The sequence below is a fragment of the Castor canadensis genome, chromosome 9 (assembly GCF_047511655.1).
Source record: "Castor canadensis chromosome 9, mCasCan1.hap1v2, whole genome shotgun sequence".
Lineage (NCBI taxonomy): Eukaryota > Metazoa > Chordata > Mammalia > Rodentia > Castoridae > Castor > Castor canadensis.
Window position 1 is genome coordinate 151,349,518 of NC_133394.1, and position 12,822 is coordinate 151,362,339.

The 12,822-nt window shown below is 51.1% G+C and overlaps 2 protein-coding genes across 4 annotated transcripts in view; one reads left to right on the forward strand and one right to left on the reverse strand.

Moving 5' to 3' along the window:
- Nucleotides 1-6,103, forward strand: part of Tbc1d14 (TBC1 domain family member 14) — a 91,115-nt gene extending 85,012 nt beyond the window's left edge. For all 3 annotated transcript variants that reach the window (XM_074042671.1, XM_074042673.1, XM_020165281.2), the window contains one exon: nucleotides 3,479-6,103. In XM_074042671.1, the coding sequence (XP_073898772.1) occupies nucleotides 3,479-3,544 (66 nt within the window). In that variant the 3' untranslated portion in view covers nucleotides 3,545-6,103. The remainder of the gene's footprint in view (nucleotides 1-3,478) is intronic.
- Nucleotides 6,104-10,053: 3,950 nt separating this feature from the next.
- Nucleotides 10,054-12,651, reverse strand: Cfap184 (cilia and flagella associated protein 184). The gene has a single exon (XM_020165032.2). The coding sequence runs from the start codon at nucleotides 12,536-12,538 to the stop codon at nucleotides 10,886-10,888; it is 1,653 nt and encodes a 550-aa protein (XP_020020621.2). The 5' UTR covers nucleotides 12,539-12,651; the 3' UTR covers nucleotides 10,054-10,885.
- Nucleotides 12,652-12,822: the final 171 nt, after the last annotated feature.

The following is a 12,822-nucleotide window of genomic DNA, read 5'->3' on the forward strand; positions in this document are numbered from 1 at the left end:
CTTAAGGTGCCCTATGAGAAGTGGTCCTCTGGCTGTGGATGTGCCGCCTAGCTGTGCCTTGGGCATCCACTGGGACTCTTGTCGGCTGTATGGGTGAGGGTGGAGAAATTGCCTCCATTCTATAGAGGCACTAGGAGCATCAGAACTTCTGGGTCACCTCTGTGGTACTTTTTATGCACTAGAAAGCATTTTTGTAAAGCAAGCCATCCTCCTTTTAAAATAATGCCTGAGACGGAAACCCCTGCACGGAGCTGTGCCCTGTGGCAGACTTTGTGTACTTGTGAAGTAGGGGGAATTAAACCATCTTACTGAGCCGAGAGGGAGGCCCAGAGAGGCAGCAGTGACCAGAGGAGGCATGGGCTTCTCCCAGTTCTTCCCTTCTGATGTGTTTCAATGGCCCCCTGTCAGCTGTGTTTGTCTGAACAGCTCTGGCCTGGCCTGCTTCTCATAGGTCTTGCCCCTGTGGCATTGGCCAGTGTTGTACCGCTCCATACCGAAAAGGAAAAAAGCTGGCTGTGGCTCTTATTCCTGCACGTGCTCAAAGCTGTCCTAGGTAATCCATGGCTGAGGAAGCTGCTGCTTGTACGTAGATGCCAAACAGCACCTGTTCTTGATGTAATGTCTTTATTAATGGAAAATGTAAAACATACAAAACTAGGAAAACATCGAATAGGAACCCATGCACCCGCCACCCTGCGTCAGTAAATGTGAGGCATGGGCTGTCCTCTGAGCTGTACCCACCCAAGTCTCCCGTGTCCTGAAGGGAGTCCTAGGCAGGACATCATCTGTAAGTGCTGTGCACTTCTCTGCATAACTACCTTACTGTTATCACTCAAAGTGACTGAACCCTTCCTGTCATCAAATAGGGAGCTTTCAAGTTTCTGAGTGCTTCAAATGCCGTAAATGGCTTTATAGTTTGTTTGAATCAAGATCCAGATAATGTCCATGCATTATGAGTGGGTGGGAGATGTTTAAGTCTTGTAGAACATATGTGTTCCTCCACTGTCTCCCCTTACACACCTTTCTTGTTCCCTTTGTGGAAGAAAGCAGGCCTTTGTCCCTGGCCTTTCCCACAGTCTGCATTTCTCAGGCTGGATCCTGCGGTGGGGGCTCACAGGTACCTCCTCATGTCTGTAAATTGACCCAAAGCCTTCATTGGGTGTCATTTGTTGATGTGTTTGGCAAGATACTTTCTGTGTAGTCAGGCTATCCTTTTTTTGAAGTTAGCAGCCCGTTTGTTCCATAACAGCTTTGAGATTTATACACCATGCTGTGTATGTGACATAAATCCCGCCCTTTTAAAGTGTGTGATTCAGTGCCTATTTATTTGTTAACCAGAGAGAGATTTTTCCCTCCTATCTGGACCTTCGGTCAGGCTGTCCACATGTCCTATCTATCTCTCCTGTCTGGCTGGCTAGCAAACTCCCTTCCTCCTAGGGTCTCTTGGGAAAGAAGCTGCTGGAATGTGGCCTAGGGTCACACTGGGAAATGCTCTCCCAGTTTTACCAGCTGGAGGGAGTTCTGTTTTGCCATGTGAATTACATTTCTGAATTAAGTATATTCAGTTCATAAAAAGGAGTGAAGCACTGACATATGCTATGACATGGGTGAACCTTGTGTTGTCACACTAAGTGACAACAGCCAGGCACAGAAGAGCAAGAACACAGAGAATGCTTGCATTCATACACAGGGGCACCTGTGGAGACAGGAGGAGAGCAGTGGTCAGCAGGACTGAGGATTGAGAAGGAAGGTAGAGGAATAGGGCAGTGCTGGCTAGTTATACAGCTTTCTTCTTGAGGTGACAAAAGTGCTCTAGACTTTAAATGGGTAGATTATTTTTCAATGAAGTAGTTAAAGTGCACTCCGCTCACATGTGGGCAGTTCTGGCTGTCCAGTCACCAAGGACCAAGGGGCAGAGGAGGACCTTTCTGTGGTTATTTCCACCATGAGTGGAAATGTGGGACCCTGGTTTTGAAAGACACTGAGAATTTTAAGGTGGTAGCAGCAGAATGTTAAGCTAAGCAGGACCCTTTGAACGCTGAGGCGGGGGCCGGGGGAGGAGCACAGGCTGCACCACCATGAAGCTGGGCCTCTGTGCAAAGGTGTGCTTTTGGAATCTTCCAGGCTTTTTGTTTATGGTGACTTTCTGAAGTCAAGGCAGAAAGCCAGGCGTTTCCTGTGGCTTTGTTCACATGCAGGACTTTACCCACCCGACTCCTAACTTGTATATTCTCGGGCTCCTGGGCTTCCCTCCCCTTCCTTTCCAGGTGCTTCCTGAGAGAGAGGGGCTCCTATCCCACCACCCCCATCCCTTGCACGCTTGTTCACATGAGGATATTCACACGTATGCAGAGGGAAGGATTAAGCCCGATTTTGCCTTCATGCTTCGTGCATGTTAGGGACTGGGGAAAACCACTGGATAAAGCTATGTTGGGGTTATTTGAATAGCATGGAGGTTTCTAATTCGTAGGGTAGTGAGCGGAGTCAGCCCTACAGGAGCACGAGCATCTCATTTTACACGGCTCTGGTCTTCGGGAAGTGTGCTCCACACCTGTCTCTTAGGTTCTACTCGAGTTCTAGACATCGGCACGCCTCTTCAAAATGAGCAGTGTTTGTGCTCAGTCAGCAGTCCTGCCTACTCAGAGGTGGAGGAGAGCTTTATTCTGCTCTTCGTCCCTTTGTGTAACTTGAAACGCACATAAACTGTTTCTGCTTCACCCCGATCATTTGTGACTCAGAGTGACAGTGCCACCCCGGGCAGGTAACTACCGTGCTGCCTAGATCTCATGGATTTGCAGCCACACAGCTGGGTTTGAGTCCTTCCAAGCTGTTGTTCAGGCCCCTTGCATGGGGGTGCTAAGCTTCCCCATTCTACTGTGTAGACTGAGACTTTTGGGCCTGAAGCCGATGGCTGGGCCTTGCCTTTTGCTCTGCTCAGTCTTTGAGTATCACTGCTGTTCGGCAATCACATGTGGTAGGTTTTTTATTTTTATTTATTTATTTATTTTTAATAAAGCTGTTAACCCAAAGCTGTGAGAGCAGAGGGGGAGCAGAGTTGCTCTGGCCTCGCTCAGGAAGGTGACTGAGAAGTGCTGACATCTGTTTGGCCCTGGAAGGTTGCCAGCTTCCTGGAAAAGGGGACAGGCTGCAGGAGCAGCAGTGTGTGAGGCACAGGGATGGAGGAAAGGCAGGGGTTGGCGGCAGGCTGTGGAAAGAAACAAGCCCCACAGCTCCGCTCTGCATTGGTGCTGTGGCTGTGGGAATGGGTATAGACTAGCCCAGAGGTGCCATGGTTGGTTTCCGTCTTAGGAAGGTCACATGGATGCAGATGGGAGGCATCCCAGAGGGGAGGCAGGAGGCAGGCGTGGGAGTGGACGAGAGCTTGGTTAGGAGGCACGCTGGTTCTCTGCACCGTTCCCAGAGTGTCAGGTTCTGTGCATCTTGCAAGTTAACCACCTCTGTCTTCTCTGTCATTCAGGTGCTGGCTGCACTGCAGAAAGACATCCGGGAGATGGAGAAAGGAAGCCCGTCCCTCCGACACTGAGGCATCGCTCTGCATAAAGCAGGTGTCCGGATGAACCTGTGAGCTTTCAGACTGACACCTGGTGGCAGAGAACAGCAGGGCTCTTTTCATGTTGGATTCCCAAATGCTGGAGTTGGCCTTAACCAAACCAAACTCAACACAACACAACAAAGCAGCTTTTAGAGAATTAAACCCAGGCCTAGCCTTAAGCAGCTCAGTGGACTGACGCCCTGGAGCTGGTCATGGCCAGCCACCGTGTTTTCCAGACGGGTCAGAGGCAGGGCAGTGGTTGCCTCCTCCCTCGTCTTTATTTCAGCAAAAGTCAATTAAATTGTAATGCTGTCATGCAGCTACTGGAAAGTACGTCACAACCTTTCTTAGACAAGACGCATGTTACTTGGGAGACCTCAGAGATGTTATTGGCTGGTGTTTTGGATATTTTGGTATTGAGATAATCTTTCCAGAGCTGGAAGTTATGTTTTCAAAACCTACCTACCAAAGAGTGGAAAGGAATGTGGGCCCTTGTAGGCTAGTTGCTGGTGAGTGCTCCTGGGATGCCAGGAGTCCACCTGACCTTCGTGTTGACATTTGACCATGTTATCTTGACATGTTACAGCAGAAAGGTGGCTGATGCACACGAGGTTGTGGTGAGCACCTGCTTTCCCAGATCGCTCCCTGCACCTGTCAAGCCACATTGGAGCCAGGGAGCCACGTGCGGAGATGGCCTGTGGCAAGAGACAGGCCTGGGGGCTGGCAGAAGCACCCTTTTAAGGAAAAGGGTAGAAGGAAAGTATGACAGCTGCTCTTCCCACCTGCTGTTTCCAAGGAGGCTGGGGTGTGGACGGGCGCTCCCTTGCTTTTGCAGAGTGGCCCTCTCTGCCTTTGATGCCTGAGCAGCCGGGTCTGGCCTAAGTGCCAGTGGTCCCCCACACATTTGGCTTTAAAAGATGTGCTTGACACAGTATTGTAGGACTGAGGAGTGAGCAGTGCATGTCTAACAGCCCAGGCAGGTACCAGGTTTCCCACTCTCTCTACCACTGGCCTTCCCCAGTTGAGCTGATTTTCTAAGTTCATTGGTGGGTTTTTTGTTCTAAGTTTTCCTTGACTTTTTTGAGAACTTTGTGTAAGAAATTCACAATGACGAACTGTTTTTGCATTAGAACAGTCGGACAGATAGGCCAGTGTCTGTGGAACCAGGTTCTCAGTGGTAACCCACTGGCTGGCTGGTCCTTGGGCTGCAGGTGGGCAGAGTGGAGGGCACAGTCAGCATGGTGAGGACCTGTGTGGCCTGCATTCCACAACTTCCTCAGCCATCCTGCCCTTCCTGGGAACACCCCTTCTCTGAGCTGGTCTCTGATGTCAGGAGCCCTTGGCTCTGACAGTGACCTATGCAGCAGGGAAACCTAGGCTGGGTGGAGAACAAAACAGCATGTTCATATGAGCTTCTTCATCTACTGTTCCCACTGGTGGTACTTCAGGTCTGCTTTACCCCCATCCCACTCCACCACGTGCCCTTTTTCCCGGAGTCTTCTTTCTCATACTTCTCACATGGCTTCCCCAGGGAGGTTGCAGAGCATCGTGGATACCGCTTCTGCCTCAGCCTTAAAACGCTGACTTGCCCGACCTCTAGGAGGAGGCGCTGTCTTTGCCAACAGTCCAGCAGCCTCCAGATGCAGCCATTCCTGACTGAGATGTTGAATGTAGCCTAGGCCCAGCTGGCCTGTGTGAGTGCCCAGCCTGCGCATTGTCCTTCCTCACAGATGGACTTAGTTTTGCTCCACGATGTGGACGTTCTGTTGTTTAAAGATGTATATATTTTCTTACTGTATATCGAGATCGCTTCGTCAGAGGGTGAAGGGGCAAGGGGCCTTGGGCAGCTAGTTTGGAATGCTGTTGGGAAACTCCCCGGGGTTCACTACCAGCTCTCACCAGTTCTTGTTCTACGGTTTGATGTTAATCTGGGTATGTGTGAAGTTTCCCAACAGGACCCTGGGCCAGTCTGGAGCACTGACTGAATTCTTAGTCCAGACAAGGTTTTTATGGCCTGCTCAGGGATCCCACGAGCTGGGGGTGTCCTGCTCAGAGGCTGCAGAGTTCAGAGTCCTCATCCAGGGTCACTTGGCCCCTTTGTGTTGAGAGCCACTGGTGAATGCAGCATTGTGCTTCTGTCTGTCACTGTTGTTGGGGTGAACTGGAAGCATAAAAGCTTGAAATGTGTCCTGAGGAAGCCCACACTTCCCACCTCAGGGGCCAGTGGCTTTCCATCCCAGCATTCAGGCTCTGGGCGCTAGCACTCTCTAGTGGGAGTGCAGTCTGCCTGCCTGCCTGCCTGCCCGCCCGCCCACGCGCAGCTCTCAGTGGGAAGCAGTGTTCACTTCCGAGGTACTTTTTAACTGCTCAGTTTTTGACCATTTTAAATAGTTTGCTGATCGAAAACTCCTGATAATACTTGCTACACATCATGTTTTAATTGCTTGTACAGTTAACCTTTAATTTTATTTAGTAAAGTGTATCAAAGTAGGCCTTTTTGAATTGTAAATACGTGGTTTTATTAAATAAAAGTCATGTAAAATTGGTAAATTGATGTTCATGTTCACTGTACTTTAAAGTTAAAATTCTTTGGAGCATGGCAAAAATTTGACCATTACGCTGCTTGAATATTTAAAGTTTTACTTACTGGACTTACTAAAAAGGACAGTTCTGGTAGCTTCGGCAGGAGGTGTTCAAGAGTTCAGCCTACCCCTGCCAAGTACCGGCCCCTCCCCTCCAGCCTAGCCTGCCTGTGGCGTTAGCCCCTGTGGCGTCTGCCACACCCATCCCAGCATTCCTGAGAAGCGTGTAAACCAGCAAGGTGATGTGGACCCCTCAATGTGAGATAGCCAAGAAGGTGGCCGTGTGGCTGGGAGGGTGCACGGCCACTTAGAACCCAGCAGGGCAAGTGCTTAGTGACCAGGGACTTCCTTACAGCTCCCCCAGACAGGAAGGAGGCTTAGGGGAGGTGTGTGCCCTCCTGTCTATCAGAGACTTTGCATAGTGTGTCACAGTCCTATGTCCCAGCCCAAGCAGGATGCTCAGATGCAGGGCTCTGCCTGCCTCTCAAGCCAAGGGCTCCACTCTCTGGGCCACTGTGAGGTGAGGTGACAGACTGCAGGGCTGAGTCCACAGCAGCCACATTTGCTGAGGGTTGGCTGGCTGTCCCACCATGTGCCAAATGCTGCATGTGAAGTCATTGCCACTGCAGCTCTGTGAAGAGAGACTCGTCCCCATTCCAAACGTGATGCAGAGGAAGTGATTTACTGAGGATCCTGCAGCCATTTGGTGGCAGAACTGGGGTCCAGACTCTGACCTCATGACCTCATGCCCAAGCACTGGCTCTGAGACACACTGTGGAGAGGTCACATTTGCTTGTGGGGCCTTTGGGAGTCTTACTCTAGGTCTGATCTCTACCTCAAGTGCAGGGCCTGGGGTGCTGCCTGGTTCCTCATTCCTCCTAGAGCCTCCTGAGTGTGGGCCGTGTGGGAAAGGCAGGAGCGGTAGTAGAAGGACTGTGGAACACTTCCACAGGACACTGACTTGTTCCCCAGGCCGTAGACCTGGGTAGTGGGTCTGACAGCAGAAATCTCCCAACAGTGGAGCCTGCCGCGAAGGCATGTGGAGTGAGGCACTGCACCAGTGCACAGTGAGGAGCAGGTGACACCTTGGGCTGGTGGGGCTCTGGGTGAACAGGGAAGGGCCTGGCCAGCAGAGGGCAGCCTTTGAGCTAAGGGTCAGTCCTGAGAAGGACAATGTCAAGACACGGAGGGACTCGAGTTTCCGGGGAAATTGCTGGATTTGTTTTGCATGGTGCCAAATATGAACTCAAATATTTGCTGATGTTATACAGGCCCCTGCGTGCTACTCCGGGAAGTAGCCAGGTGTCCGAGGGGCCTCGAGCACCGTGTAGCTCCCATCTGCTCTGCCTTGCTCTGTCAGCACTGCCTGCCACTCCTGCAGTCAGCTCGCTTTGGAAGGGCCATGCAAGGCCCTGTCTCCTTGGACCAGCTGCCAAAGCCCTTTTTCCAGGACGTGATGCCTAGGCTTTGCAGGGGGTTGTGTGGAGCAAGGAGAACAGCTTTGAACTTGGAAGCATTGCTCTGGCCCCAGATTTGTCTTAGACATTGCTCCTGCTCTGGAACTCTGGGAGAAACCCAGAAATAAACCCAAGCCAACCCTTGCCATTTAGGAACTCTGTGACAATATCAGGTAATTTCCCCAAATTCTCTAAGTCTCATTGTCTTTTTTTCTGTAACCATAGGCTAAGAAGGGTCCCACTTCTAGTGCCAGTGGTTCATGAAGATCAATAAGAAACGAGCTGAACAAAACTGTGCCATAAAACCTCCAGAAACATCCCCACAGTAGACTCATGGCCTTGTCATGGAAGCTTTCACCATCTTTCATGCTTGAACTGTGAATTTAAAAAATAAGCCAGGTATGGTGGCAGACACCTATAGTCCCAGCACTCAGGAGATGGAGGCAGGAGGATCACAAAGCCAGGTAGACATAGCAAGTCCCTGTCTCAGAAAATAAGAGCCCCTCCAACTAAATATGTATCCATTGTATACAGTTTGGAAATACATAAAAGCACAAAGAAAAAGCTCATTTTACCACCTAGATTCTGTTTTTTCCCGTCAAGTGTTACCCCATTTTACAAATGAGTACACTGAGGCTTAGAAGCTCAACGTGTCTGTCCTGGCCTGGCCTGATTCCGGAGTCCCAGCAGTGCCCTGTCTTCCAGGTAGGTCTTACATTTGTCCTTGGTAGCCTTTGGGGAAAATGTTAGAATTGATGATAAAACTGGAAGGCTGTGCATGGGGGCTTATGTCTGAAATCCTAGTGACTTGGAAGCAGAGATTGGTTGAAGGTTCAAAGCCAGTGTAGGCAAAAAATGAGACCCTCATTTTGACCAACAGGCTGGGCATGGTGGCACATACCTTGTCATCCCAGCTACTGGGGAGGCGTACGTTGGAGATGGAGGTCCAGACCAGCGCAGGCAAACTGAGACCAGTTTGAAAAGTAAAGCCAAAAGGTCTGAAGGTGGTAGAGTGGTAGAGTGCCTTCCTTGCAAGCATGAAGCCCTGAGTTCAAGCCCCAGTACCACTAAAATCAGAACAAAACTGGGGGGGGGGTGATTTTAATCATTAAGATATGTACACATTTAGTAATTGGTTATTTGAACAAAACCAAGAGGGTCTTTTGAAGTGGAGGAGGTGCTGTGGTCCCAGCACAGCTGACATGGGCTCAGAGGTTTTTCCACTCAGGCAGCATGCGTGATACCCCATGTCAGTGGCCAAACCTAAGTGATGGCTGCAGGTGAACTAATACAAAAGGAAGGCATATTTCACTTATACAATTTAAAAATCTCACATGTGCTAAGTTACAGAACTCAACACTGCACTTGCGATTCATACCTATTTTAAAAAAAAAAAAGGTCTGGTTTCATATAAAATTATTCAGTGCCCATATTTTTTCAGGTCCAGTACTCTTTAACAAGTTGAAAAGACAGACTTTGTTTTTTCACACATACAATCTTAGTGTTAGGGATTTCTGTCCTCTGAGAGCATGTATGTGCTGCCTATTGTGACCCCAGCCTGCTGCCGGCGCTTCCCTCCCTGCTTCTGTTTTATGAGAGCGCCTTTTCTGCCTGCAATTATTTTTGGATCCAACATAGGACATATCTGCCTGGCACAACATGGGCATTCCAGTAACACTTATTTTCGGAATTAATGTGCAAACCTTCAACTCATCTTGTGCCAGCACTGCACTGGCCGCTAGGGAGGAGGGTGACCCCACGGCCTTTCCTCCCGAGACAAGGAGCCCAGGAGAGGGTCAGTGAGCAGGGGATCAGCAGCTGGGGGTGGGATTGCATAGCGCTGTGATCTTGGGGTGAGACAGGTTGTGAATGTGCTGCTCTTTCAGGATCAAGCACTCCCCTGTAATCTAACCTAGTAAGGTCAGATCTATGAGCCACCTAGTAAGGCAGCCACAGAAAAGTGTCTGAAGTGTGAGCTACTGTGATGCACACTTGGCAGGCTAGGACACATTTGCTTTGCAGCTTCAATTGTCACACGTGACAGTCTGGTGGGGAGTGTTCATCAGGTAACTGCTGATGGGAGAGAATCATGACACCTAGTCTCCTATAGTGAACCAAAGAACAGAAGGACGCCATCGTGAGGGAATCAACTTGTTCTCAAACACCTAGCACCACTGCCAGTTTCACTTGGACGCCTTCCCAGTTGCAGAAGAACCCTGTCTGTGAGGACTGCTGCTCTTACAGCCCCAGAGAAAACAGCTCCATTTGGAGCAATCTACTGCTTCACTCTGGCCTTGATGGGCTGGGTGGAGGGAAGACCAGAATTGTAGCCAGGGAGGGGGATGGAAACAGAAGTCAAAGCTTTGACTTTTTTTTTCTATTAGGCTTGTGTGGTGTCATTCAAGCCACAGAAGTTAGAAAAGGAGTTTTAACTTTCATTAACTTCAAAAAGAATGCACTTTCAAAACCAAATTTATGTCATCAAAAGACAGTAGGAGTAACATTCTCCCAGCCAGCTGAGCCACCTGCACCGAGTGGGGTTTCTATATTTTTTAAAGTTATCTAGCACCAAAAGCCATGTTGTTTTTCTATGATCCATCTAAGTTTAGGAAGGGGAGAGCACTTTGTTGTGAACACAGAAGAAGTCAGCAGCCACTGCTGCAGAATTTTTGCACCTGACAAAAGAATATGATTGTCATTTTGTTTTCACTGGAAAACAATTTTTTTCATACAGATCAAATTCATTTCCTCAGAGGATCCAAGAAAATGTTTGATTCCAGTTGAAAACTGTGAGGCAGAAGCAAGCATTAGCAGTTAGCAGACCAAGCTTCCTCCATTCATGGAAGAGGAAAGATGGAATGGCAGCTCCTTTTCCTGTTGATCGTTCCTGCTTCCTCCATTTTTAAAAAAAATTCTGCAGAAGCTAGTACTGATTACATACAAAACAAGGAAAAGGGAATTAGCAGGCTTCTAATTGAGACATCGATTCAGGACTACACACTTTCATAAATCCAAAGAGAATTTAATAGCACAGGAATTTTTTCATTGCTCAGCTATGAAAATATCTGACAGCTTTTTGTGAGTTTACTTTCTAGACCTATCTTCTTAATTCCATGTTTTGCTAACCCAGTTTTGTGCTCGGTGCTAATCTGGAAGCCATAAAACGATGAGATAAAAAATAAAGAGCTCCATCCCAAGCATCCACAGGCCTTTTAAAGAAGGGCAACAAATGGTACGAAAGGCGAGTGAAGGACAGAGTTTGCGGAGATCGCTGTGTTCTGCTGTCAAGGGTGTCAAGAGGGGAGGAAGGCTTTGGCCTCCCTAATCTTCTGCTTCACACCTCTGCAGGACAGCGTGAGCCCCGCGTGATGGCGCTTCAGGGATTCTAGGCGCTTGTTGAGAGCGTTGGTCTTGTCCACCTTCTCTTCCAAGTCCCGTAGGAGTGCTTCCTTACCCAGAAGCCCACACTTCTGGTTCAGCTTCATGTTGTCAACCCGCAGGCTGTCTCGGGCTTGCTTAGTCTTTCTCAGGACGTCCCTCCCTAGGGACACCTGAGCCTCGATTTCCAAAAGCTGCGTCTTCTTGCACGCATTCTCCGTGTCTATGAAGTGCAGCTTTTCCTTGATGTGGGTTATGGTTTGCACATTGTTGGTCACCTTGTTGCGTAGTTTTAAAAGCTCTTCATTTCGTTCCTCCACTTTCTCGTTGAAGGTCTGGTTCTCAATCTTGAGCTGTTCAAAATCGATGAGGAGCAGACCCTCGGCCAAGTCCTCCTGGGCTCGCATCCTGGTTTCAAAGTGCACCAGGCTCTGCCTCAGCTGCACGTTCTCCAGGCGCACGACGCTCATCTCCTTCTCCTTTTTGTCCTCCAGGGCCTGGATCTGCTCCACCTCTCGCAGGGCGGCCTGGCGACCGCCCCGCATGCGGCAGCTGCCCACGACCTGCATCACCACCTGCTTTTTGAGGGCCTGGAAGCGGCGCCACTCCTTCTCCACCCTGGCCAGCTTCTCCTGGCACTGCTGCTTCAGCTGGCCCAGCTCCTGGTGGTACCACTCCAGGTCGTCCGCCTCCTGCTTCTTCAGCTCCTCCAGGATGGCCAGGCGGTGCAAGTAGGCCTGCTCTCTCTCGGGGTCCTCGGGCTCCGCACCCCCATCGGGCGCCTCCCCAGCTTCCAGGCCCTTCTTCTTGCGGAGCGCCTCGAAGATCTTGTGCTGCAGGAACAAGTTGTAGCGCCGGTAGCGGTTGCGCTCCGCCATCAGGCTGTGGTACTGCTCCAGCAGCTCGCTGCGCAGCTGCTGCTCCTGCTCCTTCTGTACCTCCTCCGACCACTCCTCGTCCTGCCCCGGGTCCCCTCCCGAGGGCCTCCGCTCTTCCTGGCTTCTCCACTTGCGCCCTTCCGCGCCCTCCATCTCACCCTGGCTCTCCTCGCTCGCTCCCTCCTCCCCGTCGTCGTCCTCCTCCTTCCCTTTTGCTCTCTCAGCCTCCAGGACTGGAGCAGCCTCCTCCTTGCTGATCGTGGTCAGCTTCGCAAAGCTTCGGGAACATGATTCCATTTTCCTCCTCTTCATCACCTCCACCTCCTCAGTCTCCGGTTCCTCGGACCCATCTTCGGATGGCGGCTCGGCTGGCCCCTCGGGCTGGAGATCGGCCCGCCTCTTCGGCTCTCCGGGTTCGTCTTCGCCCGCGGCCTCGGTGGTCTCCGGCCTTTCCAGGGTCTCCGCCTGCTGGTCCGCGTCGGCGCCGCTCTCCCGAGCCTCTAATTCCGGCCCCTCCTCTGCCGCCACGGTCTCTGGCCCTGGCTTCGGCTTCGGCTCCTGCTCCAGCTCCAGCTCGGGCCCCTCAGGTTCCACCAGGGTCTGGGGAACAGAGTTGACCTCAATCTTGGTCGGGTCCAGGCTTTCTCCATTTCCACCTTCGACCTCATCGTGCTGGGAGTGGTCGTCCATCTCTGACCCGCTCGGTCCAAGCGGTCAGCCGCGGCTCTCGGCTGTTAGGTTTCCCCGGGCAACCAGAGGCGTGCGCGGTGGGCCCTGTGATTGGCCAAGCCTTCTCCTGACGCCCAGCCCCCACCTCCTGACAAGAGCGGACCAATGGGAAGCAGCGATTGGGACGCGGGTGGGGCTGATTGGACGCGGGCGCAGGTTTGCGCCGAGAGGGGCGGGGTGCGTCCTCCCAACTTCCGGTCCGAGCGTGGCCCTCTGCCAGGTGTGGGGCGGGGCGACGCGGGAAA

Bases quoted from the DNA above. Each gene is read 5' to 3' on its own strand.
- Cfap184 (XM_020165032.2), bottom strand. From the start codon at position 12,538: ATGGACGACCACTCCCAGCACGATGAGGTCGAAGGTGGAAATGGAGAA.